The sequence below is a fragment of the Oncorhynchus mykiss genome, chromosome 18 (genome assembly GCF_013265735.2).
Source record: "Oncorhynchus mykiss isolate Arlee chromosome 18, USDA_OmykA_1.1, whole genome shotgun sequence".
NCBI classification, from domain to species: Eukaryota; Metazoa; Chordata; class Actinopteri; order Salmoniformes; family Salmonidae; genus Oncorhynchus; species Oncorhynchus mykiss.
The window spans coordinates 27,489,829-27,505,508 of record NC_048582.1 but is presented as its reverse complement, the minus strand read 5'-3'; the positions used below and the strand labels follow the sequence as shown (position 1 = coordinate 27,505,508).

The 15,680-nt window shown below is 43.5% G+C and overlaps 1 protein-coding gene across 1 annotated transcript in view; it reads right to left on the bottom strand.

Moving 5' to 3' along the window:
• LOC110495943 (pyridoxal kinase) overlaps positions 1-15,680 on the bottom strand; it is a 33,188-nt gene that overhangs the window by 14,975 nt on the left and 2,533 nt on the right. The window contains exon 2 of the mRNA XM_021571485.2: positions 12,371-12,425. Within this exon, the coding sequence (XP_021427160.1) occupies positions 12,371-12,425 (55 nt within the window). The remainder of the gene's footprint in view (positions 1-12,370; positions 12,426-15,680) is intronic.

Below are 15,680 nucleotides of genomic sequence, written 5' to 3'. Positions count from 1 at the left end.
CCTCCTCATTGCAATAATGTTTGATGTGTGATGAGCGGAGAGACCCTTGTGACTGGGGCAAGATTTTGCTCTACATTGCTATGATGTTCCAGAATCTAAATGATGTGTGATGTTCCACACAGAAACTCAATGAACTGTGTGTGATTGTGTGCTTACGAGAAAAAAAGACTGCTGAGTTAGTAGATACAGTAATGATCCAATCGATATAGCATGTTCCTGTCTCGAAAGAAACTACAGTAAAAACCTGTAACAATGGGCACCCTTAAGCAGTAATAAAGAGGTGGCATCCTCTCATCCTTAGCCAAAACGGAACTGCTTATAAAGGATAAGTCTGAGCCAAGTCTTTTCAAAAAGTAGTTTTCATTAACCCAGTGCAGGGACATAAGAATGGCAGCTAACAACAAAAATAACCAGAGGAATGAGTCTGATTTAGGTGGCAACACATTTTAAGGCATTCACGGATGGATAATTCATGAGCGACGTGTATGGGGTCTTTTAATTATTATGCACTTTTTGGGCATCATGTCCCAAAGAATCTGTATTTTTGAATTTATTTGTATCTTTATTTCGACAGAGAGTCATGCTGAGACCAAGGTCTCTTTTACAGATGAGCCTTGTATCAAATACACATCAATACACATTAATATACACATTAACATAAACCAATACACAAAAATCAAATGAAATCATAGAAAACAAACACATTCTTCAGTAAAAAGGTTCTTAATTAGCCGTTTGAATTGCCCTAGAGGCACCAACTCTTTTTCCCCCCTCGGTGCATTCAAAACCTGAACATAATAACAAACTTAAGCTTAAATCACTCAGAGCACGTGGTCAAACTCATTCCACGGAGGGCCGAGTGTCTGCGGGTTTTCACTCTGCTCTAGTACTTGATTGATGAATTAAGGTCACTGATTAGTAAGGAAAACCCATCACCTGGTTGTCTAAGTCTTCCCCTGAGGTATCATGTAAACTTCAGGACTTAAAGCGGATTTAAACACGGTTGATTTGTACTGTTGGACTGTATGCAGTCGGTTAGGTGTGAACTCTGTATCAAAGCAAATGGGGGACGTTTACCCAATTACCCACAAGCTGTGGGAGCGTAGGGAGGCTGAGAGGACACAGGGAGCTGTGTGACAAGTGGACAGAGAGGGCTATGGGACTAGCATATAGCATGGTGAGGACTGAGGGGCCAGGGATTAGCTTGGGCCCCAAGCCCAGAGAGGAGAGCTCTAATATGGGTGACGATAGCAGGACAGTGCCTCCCCTCGTTGAACAGTACAGACCCATCTAGATAAATGTTTACCGTTATTTAACCAGGAAAGATCTTTGAGGTTAAAACCTCTTTCGCAAGGGCGACCTGGATCATTCAAGCGGATGAGGTCAGCACAGCCAAGTTGGCTCTTTGACACGGTTGTGCTCTCCAGGACATCTGCCCATGAATGAACACTTAGCAAGAACACACCAGCGGGCAAACGAGGCTGGCTGATTCATATGTTGACTGACGCGGTGCAATAGATAGGGTCATTCCCCAAACCTACGTCAGATACGCAGTTTACTTTTCCCTCTGCTCCCTTTTAATCTCCCTCACAATCACTCACTTCCTCTCCCTCTTGCACACGCTGCTCATCAGGGTGAGGCAGGGATCCGTGGTTTTCCAGACGGAGCGACACATGAAGTGAGACGGAAACTGAGAGGAGCCTGACAGTGGTGTGATCTCAATTAGCACTCATTCACATGTTCCTTTCACAGACACACACGGTCGTGCGCACACACAAACACACTGGTGTCTACCATGTCATTCACCTTCAGCTCGAAGACCAACAGCCCCCTCCCATCCTAGGCTATAACAGTATCCACAACAACAAAACGTTTGGCACAATTGTTACAAAATAGCACTAGTGGCATCCATTGCATTCTGCTGTCACTATTGACATCACAACAGAGCTGGAGTTTCCTCTGTGGTGGATGTGATGCGCTCATTGGGCCGCCGGCAGGTGACTCGTGCGGCAGTGAGGCGTGAACAGGCAGCGAAGTGATTGGGCTGTGATTGGCGGTGCCTGGAGGTTACGTCCAAAATGACGCCCTATTCCCTACATAGTGCACTACTTTTGACCAGCCCTGGTCAAAAGTAGCACACTATATAGGGAATAGGGGTCCATGGTTTGGGACACAGCCTGACAGTCTTCATAGAATCCCTGGATATCGGAGCGAGATTACTGTGAGTCTGACTGACTTCAAAACGGGGCTCCTGTAACAAGGGTGGTTCAGAGAACCTTGCTCGCATGTTGATTAGTAACCTTTCCTGAGACTAAGCCGGCTAACACAATCTTGTGACATACAAGAGACCCAGGTTCAAACTACAGTTGGTCACATTGGTGGTGTAACCTGGATGGGTTCATGTGAGGCGCAGGAGGAAGTCAAAGAGGAGTAAAGTGTAAAGGAGGTGGGTCATGTAAGCTTGCGTCATGAGTAACCTTGTCTGAGACCTGATGATTTGTGTAGGCTTAGTGGGCTAACACAGTTTTGTAGGGCACAGAAGACCCAGGTTTGAACCCTGCTGGGAACACTTCTCAATGGAGGATCCAAGACACACCAGTGGCACTGAAGATGGCCACAAACTTGCTATTTTATTTAGTAACGTCAAAGGCCTATTAAGCAGGGCAGGTGTGTGTGTGTGTGTGTGTGTAAGAGTGAGAGAGTCAATAAGTGCAGTAGCCTATATTGTAGTGCGGCTCAAAAGCGGCCCATTTTTATTTATTTCACCTTTATTTAACCAGGTAGGCAAGTTGAGAACAAGTTCTCATTTACAATTGTGACCTGGCCAAGATAAAGCAAAGCAGTTCGACACATACAACGACACAGAGTTACACATGGAGTAAAACAAACATACAGTCAATAATACAGTATAAACAAGTCTATATACGATGTGAGCAAATGAGGTGAGATAAGGGAGGTAAAGGCAAAAAAAGGCCATGGTGGCAAAGTAAATACAATATAGCAAGTAAAACACTGGAATGGTAGATTTGCAATGGAAGAATGTGCAAAGTAGAAATAAAAATAAATGGGGTGCAAAGGAGCAAAATAAATAAATAAATTAAATACAGTAGGGAAAGAGGTAGTTGTTTGGGCTAAATTATAGGTGGGCTATGTACAGGTGCAGTAATCTGTGAGCTGCTCTGACAGTTGGTGCTTAAAGCTAGTGAGGGAGATAAGTGTTTCCAGTTTCAGAGATTTTTGTAGTTCGTTCCAGTCATTGGCAGCAAAGAAATGGAAGGAGAGGCGGCCAAAGAAAGAATTGGTTTTGGGGGTGACTAGAGAAATATACCTGCTGGAGCGTGTGCTACAGGTGGGAGATGCTATGGTGACCAGCGAGCTGAGATAAAGGGGGACTTTACCTAGCAGGGTCTTGTAGATGACATGGAGCCAGTGGGTTTGGCGACGAGTATGAAGCGAGGGCCAGCCAACGAGAGCGTGCAGGTCGCAATGGTGGGTAGAATATGGGGCTTTGGTGACAAAACGGATTGCACTGTGATAGACTGCATCCAATTTGTTGAGTAGGGTATTGGAGGCTATTTTGTAAATAACATCGCCAAAGTCGAGGATTGGTAGGATGGTCAGTTTTACAAGGGTATGTTTGGCAGCATGAGTGAAGGATGCTTTGTTGCGGAATAGGAAGCCAATTCTAGATTTAACTTTGGATTGGAGATGTTTGATATGGGTCTGGAAGGAGAGTTTAAAGTCAGAGCCGTCCAGAGTAGTGATGTTGGACAGGCGGGCAGGTGCAGGTAGCGATCGGTTGAAGAGCATGCATTTAGTTTTACTTGTATTTAAGAGCAATTGGAGGCCACGGAAGGAGAGTTGTATGGCATTGAAGCTTGCCTGGAGGGTTGTTAACACAGTGACCAAAGAAGGGCCAGAAGTATACAGAATGGTGTCGTCTGCGTAGAGGTGGATCAGAGACTCACCAGCAGCAAGAGCGACCTCATTGATGTATACAGAGAAGAGAGTCGGTCCAATAATTGAACCCTGTGGCACCCCCATAGAGACTGCGAGATGTCCGGACAGCAGACCCTCCGATTTGACACACTGAACTCTATCAGAGAAGTAGTTGGTGAACCAGGCGAGGCACTCATTTGAGAAACCAAGGCTGTCGAGTCTGCCGATGAGGATGTGGTGATTGACAGAGTCGAAAGCCTTGGCCAGATCAATGAATACGGCTGCACAGTAATGTTTCTTATCGATGGCGGTTAAGATATCATTTAGGACCTTGAGTGTGGCTGAGGTGCACCCATGACCAGCTCTGAAACCAGATTGCATAGCAGAGATGGTATGGTGAGATTCGAAATGGTCGGTAATCTGTTTGTTGACTTGGCTTTTGAAGACCTTAGAAAGGCATGGTAGGATAGATATAGGTCTGTAGCAGTTTGGGTCAAGAGTGTCCCCCCCTTTGAAGAGGGGGATGACCGCAGCTGCTTTCCGATCTTTGGGAATCTCAGATGACACGAAAGAGAGGTTGAACAGGCTAGTAATAGGGGTGGCAACAATTTTGGCAGATAATTTTAGAAAGAAAGGGTCCAGATTGTCTAGCCAGGCTGATTTGTAGGGGTCCAGATTTTGCAGCTCTTTCAGAACATCAGCTGAACGGATTTGGGAGAAGGAGAAATGGGGAAGGCTTGGGCGAGTTGCTGTGGGGGGTGCAGTGCAGTTGACCGGGGTAGGAGTAGCCAGGTGGAAAGCATGGCCAGCCGTAGAAAAATGCTTATTGAAATTCTCAATTATGGTGGATTTATCAGTGGTGACAGTGTTTCCTATCTTCAGTGCAGTGGGCAGCTGGGAGGAGGTGTTCTTATTCTCCATGGACTTTACAGTGTCCCAGAACTTTTTTGAGTTAGTGTTGCAGGAAGCAAATTTCTGCTTGAAAAAGCTAGCCTCAGCTTTTCTAACTGCCTGTGTATAATGGTTTCTAGCTTCCCTGAACAGCTGCATATCACGGGGGCTGTTCGATGCTAATGCAGAACGCCATAGGATGTTTTTGTGTTGGTTAAGGGCAGTCAGGTCTGGGGAGAACCAAGGGCTATATCTGTTCCTGGTTCTAAATTTCTTGAATGGGGCGTGTTTATTTAAGATGGTTAGGAAGGCATTTAAAATACCCAGGCATCCTCTACTGACGGGATGAGATCAATATCCTTCCAGGATACCCCGGCCAGGTCGATTAGAAAGGCCTGCTCGCTGAAGTGTTTCAGGGAGCGTTTGACAGTGATGAGTGGAGGTCGTTTGACCGCTGACCCATTATGGATGCAGGCAATGAGGCAGTGATCGCTGAGATCTTGGTTGAAGACAGCAGAGGTGTATTTAGAGGGCAAATTGGTTAGGATGATATCTACAGTGCCTTGCGAAAGTATTCGGCCCCCTTGAACTTTGCGACCTTTTGCCACATTTCAGGCTTCAAACATAAAGATATAAAACTGTATTTTTTTGTGAAGAATCAAAAACAAGTGGGACACAATCATGAAGTGGAACGACATTTATTGGATATTTCAAACTTATTTAACAAATCAAAAACTGAAAAATTGGGCGTGCAAAATTATTCAGCCCCTTTACTTTCAGTGCAGCAAACTCTCTCCAGAAGTTCAGTGAGGATCTCTGAATGATCCAATGTTGACCTAAATGACTAATGATGATAAATACAATCTACCTGTGTGTAATCAAGTCTCCGTATAAATGCACCTGCACTGTGATAGTCTCAGAGGTCCGTTAAAAGCGCAGAGAGCATCATGAAGAACAAGGAACACACCAGGCAGGTCCGAGATACTGTTGTGAAGAAGTTTAAAGCCGGATTTGGATACAAGGCACTGTATGAGGGTGCCCATGTTTAAGGCTTTGGGGAGGTACCTGGTAGGTTCATTGATAATTTGTGTGAGATTGAGGGCATCAAGTTTAGATTGTAGAATGGCTGGGGTGTTAAGCATGTTCCAGTTTAGGTCGCCTAGCAGCACGAGCTCTGAAGATAGATGGGGGGCAATCAGTTCACATATGGTGTCCAGAGCACAGCTGGGGACAGAGGGTGGTCTATAGCAGGCGGCAACGGTGAGAGACTTGTTTTTAGAGAGGTGGATTTTTAAAAGTAGAAGTTCAAATTGTTTGGGTACAGACCTGGATAGTAGGACCGAACTCTGCAGGCTATCTTTGCAGTAGATTGCAACACCGCCCCCTTTGGCAGTTCTATCTTGTCTGAAAATGTTGTAGTTTGGGATTAAAATGTCAGAATTTTTGGTGGTCTTCCTAAGCAAGGATTCAGACCCAGCTAGATCATCCGGGTTGGCAGAGTGTGCTAAAGCAGTGAATAGAACACACTTAGGGAGGAGGCTTCTAATGTTAACATGCATGAAACCAAGGCTATTACGGTTACAGTAGTCGTCAAAAGAGAGCACCTGGGGAATAGGAGTGGAGCTAGGCCCTGCAGGGCCTGGATTCACCTCTACATCGCCAGAGGAACAGAGGAAGAGTAAAATAAGGGTACGGCTAAAAGCAATAAGAATTGGTCGTCTAGAGCGTCTGGAACAGAGAGTAAAAGGAGGTTTCTGGGGGCGATAAAATAGCATCAAGGTATAATGTACAGACAAAGGTATGGTAGGATGTGAATACAGTGGAGGTAAACCTAGGTATTGAGTGATGAAAAGAGAGATATTGTCTCTAGAAACATAATTGAAACCAGGAGATGTCATTGCATGTGTGGGTGGTGGAACTAATTGGTTGGATAAGGTATAGTGAGCAGGACTAGAGGCTCTACAGTGAAATAAGCCAATAAACACTAACCAGAACAGCAATGGACAAGGCATATTGACATTAAGGAGAGGCATGCTTAGTCGAGTGATCAAAAGGATCCAGTGAGTAGAGAGGTTGTTTGGGGGTCACGGCGATTTAGACAGCTAGCCAGGCCATCGGTAGCAAGCTAGCATAGGATGGAGGTCTGTTAGTAGATTAGTGGGGTTCCGTGTGGTAGAGAGGATTAATCCAAATCACACAACAACAAAAAAACAATAGATATAGTTATAGAGGCCCAAGAAGAAGAAAAAAAAATAATAACAATAATAATAAAAATAAATAAATAAATTGTCCGATTGTCTATTCAGATAGCAGCCAATAAGACAGCTAACGGTTAGCGGGCCGCAGATGGGCGTTCAGGTAACGTCGCGACGGAGGAGCCAGCCGGATAACTCCTTCGGGTAGATAATGTCGGCAGTCCAGTTGTGAAGGCCCGGTGGGGCTCCGCATAGGCAGTAAAACGGTTCTGGATAGGTGATTGTAGCCCAGGAGTGATTGATGGAATTCTTCAGCTGGCTAGCTCCGGAATAAAACAAAAGCCGATAGTCACACGGATAGCAGCTAGCTAGCTGTGAGATCCGGGTATGAATGTCCAGAGTTAGCGGTTGAAATCCAGGGACATGGAGAGAAAAATTGGTCCGGTATGTTCCGTTCCGAGCCGCGCTGCGCCGTACAAAACTAGGAGGATAGCTGATGACCACAAACCGTGGATAGTTGAATACTAACAATTAGCCAGTAAAGAAGCTAACTAGCTTCTGATTAGCTTCTGATTAGCTTCTGGATTAGCTTCTGGCTAGCTTCTGGCTAGCTTCTGGCTAGTTTCTGGCTAGTTTCTGGCTAGCTTCTTGGAGGAATACAGATTTGAGGTAAATAATACTTTTTTTTATAAATATAAATTGGTGAGTGTTTTGAAGATGAGTTTATGGAAAATTAAAAAATATATATATAAAAAGGTATGTGATTTTTTTTTTAAAATATATATATATATATATATGGGACACGACAAGACGAGGACAAAAGACGTCTGAACTGCTATGCCATCTTGGATAACATGAACATGAAAATTGTTAGCATATGCAAAATATGGCAAGATCTTTCAGAGATCTCTCAAAAATTTGAAATAATTTCCTATCAAGAAGGATTAAAAATATACAAGACAGCAACACATGGTACTTCTATACTTCTAAATTCCATTTAAATTCCAGGCAATTCAGAAAGTACACAAAATTCTAATTCCACATTTTCTTCATTGAAGAGAATTGGAATTCAAAATCAAATCAATTTTTATTGGTCATATATACAGTGCACATGGTTAGTAGATGTTAATGCGAGTGTAGCGAAATTCTTATGCTTCTAGTTCCGACAGTGCAGTAATATCTAACAAGTAATCTAACAATTCCCCAACAACTACCTAATACACACAAATCTAAAGGGGTGAATGAGAATATGTACATATAAGTAAATGAATGAGCGATGGCCGAGCGGCATAGGCAAGGTGCAGTAGATGGTTTAAAATACAGTATATACAGTGCCTTGCGAAAGTATTCGGCCCCCTTGAACTTTGCGACCTTTTGCCACATTTCAGGCTTCAAACATAAAGATATAAAACTGTATTTTTTTGTGAAGAATCAAAAACAAGTGGGACACAATCATGAAGTGGAACGACATTTATTGGATATTTCAAACTTATTTAACAAATCAAAAACTGAAAAATTGGGCGTGCAAAATTATTCAGCCCCCTTAAGTTAATACTTTGTAGCGCCACCTTTTGCTGCAATTACAGCTGTAAGTCGCTTGGGGTATGTCTCTATCAGTTTTGCACATCAAGAGACTGAATTTTTTTCCCATTCCTCCTTGCAAAACAGCTCGAGCTCAGTGAGGTTGGATGGAGAGCATTTGTGAACAGCAGTTTTCAGTTCTTTCCACAGATTCTCGATTGGATTCAGGTCTGGACTTTGACTTGGCCATTCTAACACCTGGATATGTTTATTTTTGAACCATTCCATTGTAGATTTTGCTTTATGTTTTGGATCATTGTCTTGTTGGAAGACAAATCTCCGTCCCAGTCTCAGGTCTTTTGCAGACTCCATCAGGTTTTCTTCCAGAATGGTCCTGTATTTGGCTCCATCCATCTTCCCATCAATTTTAACCATCTTCCCTGTCCCTGCTGAAGAAAAGCAGGCCCAAACCATGATGCTGCCACCACCATGTTTGACAGTGGGGATGGTGTGTTCAGCTGTGTTGCTTTTACGCCAAACATAACGTTTTGCATTGTTGCCAGAAAGTTAAATGTTGGTTTCATCTGACCAGAGCACCTTCTTCCACATGTTTGGTGTGTCTCCCAGGTGGCTTGTGGCAAACTTTAAACAACACTTTTTATGGATATCTTTAAGAAATGGCTTTCTTCTTGCCACTCTTCCATAAAGGCCAGATTTGTGCAATATACGACTGATTGTTGTCCTATGGACAGAGTCTCCCACCTCAGCTGTAGATCTCTGCAGTTCATCCAGAGTGATCATGGGCCTCTTGGCTGCATCTCTGATCAGTCTTCTCCTTGTATGAGCTGAAAGTTTAGAGGGACGGCCAGGTCTTGGTAGATTTGCAGTGGTCTGATACTCCTTCCATTTCAATATTATCGCTTGCACAGTGCTCCTTGGGATGTTTAAAGCTTGGGAAATCTTTTTGTATCCAAATCCGGCTTTAAACTTCTTCACAACAGTATCTCGGACCTGCCTGGTGTGTTCCTTGTTCTTCATGATGCTCTCTGCGCTTTTAACGGACCTCTGAGACTATCACAGTGCAGGTGCATTTATACGGAGACTTGATTACACACAGGTGGATTGTATTTATCATCATTAGTCATTTAGGTCAACATTGGATCATTCAGAGATCCTCACTGAACTTCTGGAGAGAGTTTGCTGCACTGAAAGTAAAGGGGCTGAATAATTTTGCACGCCCAATTTTTCAGTTTTTGATTTGTTAAATAAGTTTGAAATATCCAATAAATGTCGTTCCACTTCATGATTGTGTCCCACTTGTTTTTGATTCTTCACAAAAAAATACAGTTTTATATCTTTATGTTTGAAGCCTGAAATGTGGCAAAAGGTCGCAAAGTTCAAGGGGGCCGAATACTTTCGCAAGGCACTGTACATGTGATATGAGTAATGTAGATATGTAAACATTATGAAAGTGCCATTATTTAAAGTGCCATTGTTTAAAGTGACTTGTGATCCGTTTATTAAAGTGTCCAGTCTGTCCCAACTTTGATGCACATGTACTGACCTCGCCTTCTGGATGATAGCAGTGTGAACAGGTAGTGGCTCGGGTGGTTGATGTCCTTGATGATCTTTTTGTCCTTCCTGTGACATTGGGTGCTGTAGGTGTCATGGAGGGCAGGTAGTTTGCCACCAGTGATGCATTGTACAGACCGCACCACCCTCTGGAGCGCCTTGCGGTTGAGGGCGGTGCAGTTGCCATACCAGGCTGTGATACAGCTCGACAGGATGCTCTCAATTGTGCATCTGTAAAAGTTTGTCAGGGTTTTGGGTGACAAGCCAAATTTCTTCAGCCTCCTGAGGTTGAAGAGGCGCTGTTGAACCTTCTTCACCACACTGTCTGTGTGGGTGGACCATTTCAGTCTGTCTGTGATGTGTACGCCCAGGAACTTAAAACTTTTCACCTTCTCCACTGCTGTCCCTTTGATGTGGATAGGGGTGTGCTCCCTCTGCTGTTTCCTGAAGTACACGATCATCTCCTTTGTTTTGTTGACGTTGAGTGAGAGGTTGTTTTCCTGACACCACACTCCGAGTGCCCTCACCTCCTCCCTGTAGTCTGTCTCGTCGTTATTGGTGATCAAGCCCATTACTGTTGTGTCGTCTGCAAACTTGATGATTGAGTTGGAGGTGTGCATGGCCCCGCAGTCGTGGCTGAACAGGGAGTACAGGAGAGGGCTGAGCACACACCCTTGTAGGGCCCCTGTGTTGAGGGTCAGCGAAGTGGAGATGTTGTTTCCTACCTTCACCACCTGGGTGCGGCCCTGTAGAAAGTCCAGGACCCAGTTGCACAGGGCGGGGTTGAGACCCAGGGCCTCCAGCTTGATGATGAGCTTGGATGGTACTATGGTGTTGAATGCTGAGCTGTAGTCAATGAACAGCATTCTTACATAGGTATTATTTTTGTCCAGAGGGGGTAGTGCAGTGTGCACTGTGATGGCGAGAGCGTCATCTGTTGACCTGTTGGGGCACTATGCAAACTGAAGTGGGTCTAGTGTGGCCGGTAAGGTGGCGGTGATATGATCTTTGACTAGCCTCTCAAAGCACTTCATCATGACAGAAGTGAGTGCTATGGGGCGGTAGTCATTTAGTTCAGTTATCTTTGCTTTCTTGGGTACAGGAACAATCTTGAAGCATGTGGGGACAACAGACCAGGATTGGGAGCGATTGAATCTGTCTGTAAACACACCAGCCAGCTGGTCTGCGCATGCTCTGAGGACGCAGCTAGGGATGCCGTCTGGGCCAGCAGCCTTACGAGGGTTAACAAGTTTAAATGTTTTTCTCACGTTTCCCACGGAAAAGGAGATGCAGTCTTTGTTAAAGAGCCGTGATGGTGGCACTGTATTATCCTCAAAGCGGGCAAAGAACGTGTTTAGTTTGTCTGGAAGCGTGACGTCAGTGTCCGTGACATGGCTGTTTTTGTTTTTGTAGATTTCCTGTAGACCCTCCCACATACGTCTCGTGTCTGAGCCATTGTGACTCCACCTTGTCCCCGTACCGGCATTTCACTTGTTTGATTGCCTTGCGGAGGGAATAACTACACTGTTCATTTTCAGACATATTTCCAGACCTCTTTCCATGGTTAAATGTGGTGGATTGCGCTTTCAGTTTTGCGCGAATGCCACCATCCAGCCACAGTTTCTGGTTAGGGTAGGTTTTAATAGTCACAGTGGGTACAACATCTCCAATGCACTTCTTTCTAAATGCACTCACGAGTCAGCGTATAGATCAACGTTGGTCTTCTGAGGCTGACCGGAACATATTTCAGTCCGCGTGATCAAAACAATCATGAAGTGTGGCTTCCGATTGGTCAGACCAGCGTTGAATGATTCTCGTCACTGGTACATCCTGTTTGAGTTTCTGCCTATAAGACAGAACGAGCAAGATGGAGTCGTGGTCGGATTTGCCGAAGGGAGGGCGGGGAGGGCTTTGTATGCATCGCGGAAGTTAGAGTAGCAGTGGTCGAGAGTATTAGCCCTGCGTGTCGTGCAATCAATATGCTGATAGAATTTAGGTAGCCTTGTTCTCAAATTTGCTTTGTTAAAATCCCCAGCTACAATGAATGCAGCCTCCGGATACATGGTTTCCAGTTTACATAGAGTCCAGTGAAGTTCCTTGAGGGCCGTCTTGGTGTTCGCTTGAGGGGGAATGTACACAGCTGTGACTATAACTGACAGGAATTCTCTTGGTAGGTAAGATTTCAGTGTATTTCCTGAATTGACTAAAATGTAAATAGAATTAACCCCAACCCTGCTGTACATTATAAGTACCTGTATGATTGGAGAATTGTACCGAGTTGATTGAATCCACCTCAAACCCCAGCACCTGTGGAAGAGACAGACAGAGCATTAATCAAAGCATTGTGCTGAAGATGAACAATGTGGAATCGTATCAAATGCCATTCCATTTGATCCGTTCCAGCCATTATTATGAGCCGTCCTCCCCTCAGCAGCCTCCACTGGTGGGTAGGTTAATTACTTAGGCCCCTCAAACTCAACTCTGGCCCTCGAAGCCAGTTCCACTGCTTTTTTTCCATTGTTCCCCTCTAATCAAGGACTGATTTAGACCTGGGACACCAGGTGGTTGCAATTAATTATCAGGTAGAATAAAAAAACAGCAGGCTCCGGAGCTCGTAGGGTAAGAGTTGAACACTACTGATCTAGGCTATACAAAGGGCCAGATTTAGAGATTTGGTGGTCCATTTAAAAATGCCATTGAACCAGCCCCCAAAAAAGGGAAATTTCCCCCCCATACATTTGTATTATTCCACAACTAAAAATACATTTTTCGTAGTGTTTAATGCATGCAATTCTGAAATGTATTGTACCTATAAAGCTGCTGAGCCAGTGACTAACAGTGAGGATCCCCTGGGCTATTGGGGCCCATTTAATTTGTCCACATCATATGGTGGAAATAGTCCACAAAGCTAGTACAGCCCTACACGTTTTAAATAACCAGCCATTTTACTTATATTTGGACTAGCAGTTTCAGCTACCTGTACAATAGGGTTCCTAGTTGTCTTCAACTAAAATGACATAATGTAACTGGTGGAAAGCCTCATGTTTACACTGACTCCTGCACTGTATTGAGTAGGCTAGCCCATGTTTTTTTTTGGTAGTTAGACATAACTTGACCTTTCTATAAATAGAAGGCAACGGTTTTGACTTAGAGTACCCACAATAATAGATTTTACTTACATGACTTCACTTGCAACAGATTGATATAACCAGTTTTGAGCCCCGCATTTAGCCTATAACCTGTTTTAGAAAAATGTCATCATCTAATATTTTAAGAGCTTTCATTGTCTGCTTATTTGCCCTCTTTATATATAGTACGGTTCTGACTTGGTGTCAGAAAGCAAAAAAGAGACCATGTTTGTATGCGGCTTTATTAACTCAATAATACTTTTTTACATTGTCTGCAAACTGATATGTGACATGTATGCAAAATGTTACATGGTCTCTTTTTTGCTTTCTTGAGTAAGGCAGCTCCAAAATGCCTAGTTCAGTGCTTTCTGTGTTGGTGGGGCAGCCAGAGGAAAATACAGAGTGTATGGGTTGGTAAGGTTTTCTAGTTGCGCCGTGATTGGCTCAGTGTTCTGTCACTCATTTGGGACCCTACGTCACCACAAAATCTAAGGGGAGAGCTTGAAAATTCAAGCCCCTTGGGTGCTGCCATAGATTTACATTAGAAGTGTCCATTCAAGAAGGCTCAAGGTCATTGGACACAGAAAAAATTATGTTAAATCACATTATACAGTACCAGTCAAAAGGACACACCTACTCATTTTTACTATTTTATACATTGTAGAATAATAGTGAAGACATCCAAATGATGAAATAACACATATGGAATCATGTAGTAACCAAATCAAAATATATTTGATATTCTTCAAAGGAGCCACCCTTTGCCTTGATGACAGCTTTGCACACTCTAGGAATTCTCACAACCACCTTCACGAGATCGTCACCTGGAATGCATTTCAATTAACAGGTGTGCCTTGCTAAAAGTTTGTTTGTGGAATTTCTTTCCTTCTTAATGCGTTTGAGCAAATCAGTTGTGTTGTGACAAGGTAGGGCAGGTATACAGAAGACAGCCCTATTTAGTAAAAGACCAAGTCCATTATGGCAAGAACAGCTCAAATAAGCAAAGAGAAACAACAGTCCATCATTACTTTAAGACATGAAGGTCAGTCAATCCGGAACATTTCAAGAAATTTGATGGTTTCTTCAAGTGCAGTCGCAAAAACCATCAAGAGCTATGATGAAACTGGCTCTCATGAGAACCGCAACAGGAAAGGAAGACCCAGAGTTAACTCTGCTGCAGAGGATAAGTTCATTCGAGTTAACTGCACCTCAGATTGCAGCCCAAATAAATGCTTCACAAAGTACAAGTAACAGACACATCTCAATCTGTGTGAGACACAGAGTAAATGATTATCTCTGCATGTGTGGTTCCCGTTGTGAAGATTGGAAGAGGAGGTGTGATGGTGTGGGGGTGCTTTGCTGGTGACACTGTATAGTGATGTATTTAGAATTCAAGGCACACTTAACCAGCATGGCTACCACAGCATTCTGCAGCGATACGCCATCCCATCTATCATTTGTTTTTCAACAGGACAATGACCCAGCACACCTCCAGGCTGTGTAAGGGCTATTTGATCAAGGAGAGTGATGGAGTGCTGCATCAGAAGACCTGACCACAATCACCCGACCTCAACCCAATAGAGATGGTTTGGGATGTGTTGGACCACAGAGTGAAGGAAAAGCAGCCAACAAGTGCTCAGCATATGTGGGAACTCCTTCAAGACTGTTGGAAAAGCACTTCAAGTGAAGCTGGTTGAGAAAATGCCAAGAGAATGCAAAGCTGTCATCAAGACAAAGGGTGGTTACTTTGAAGAATCTAAAATATATGTTTTTAACACTTGTTTAATTGCTACATGATTCCATGTGTTATTTCATAGTTTTGATGTCTTCACTATTATTCTACAATGTAAAACATAGTCAAAATACCTTGAATGAGTAGGTGTGTCCAAACTTTTGACTGTATCTACCGTAGCTTTGATAGGACTGATCATTTCAACATCATACTTTCAAAATCTTAGCTAGCAAGCTAGACAAGCAGTCATAATCATGAATCAAGTGGACAATCTACTGGAAAATTATTTTTAATCCTTGTCATTATGAAGAGAAATTATAGATAAAACGTATCGGTGCTCATCGGCCATTGGACATTAACATTATACAACAAGTTGGAAATCGCATATTCAACAATGAGTGGTTTGGAAGGAATCAGTGGCTAACTGAAAGTGTTGCAAAACAATCACCAACCTACTATTCAGTGGAGAGGATATGTGGTCCAAGTCTGGGTTTAAGGGTCTATTTTCCAAGCTTAAAAGGATAAACATTCACATGCAACACCATGGGCCAGAAAAGGTTTATTACATTGGCTGTGCTGTCAATCCAGCCTGACTTCTGCCACATTCAAAACAACTTGATACTAGGAACTGGGAAATCTCAGACTTCAGTGAGTTCAAGACAACTGGGAACTCAGAAAAAAACGAGCTCTGACTGGGAAAAT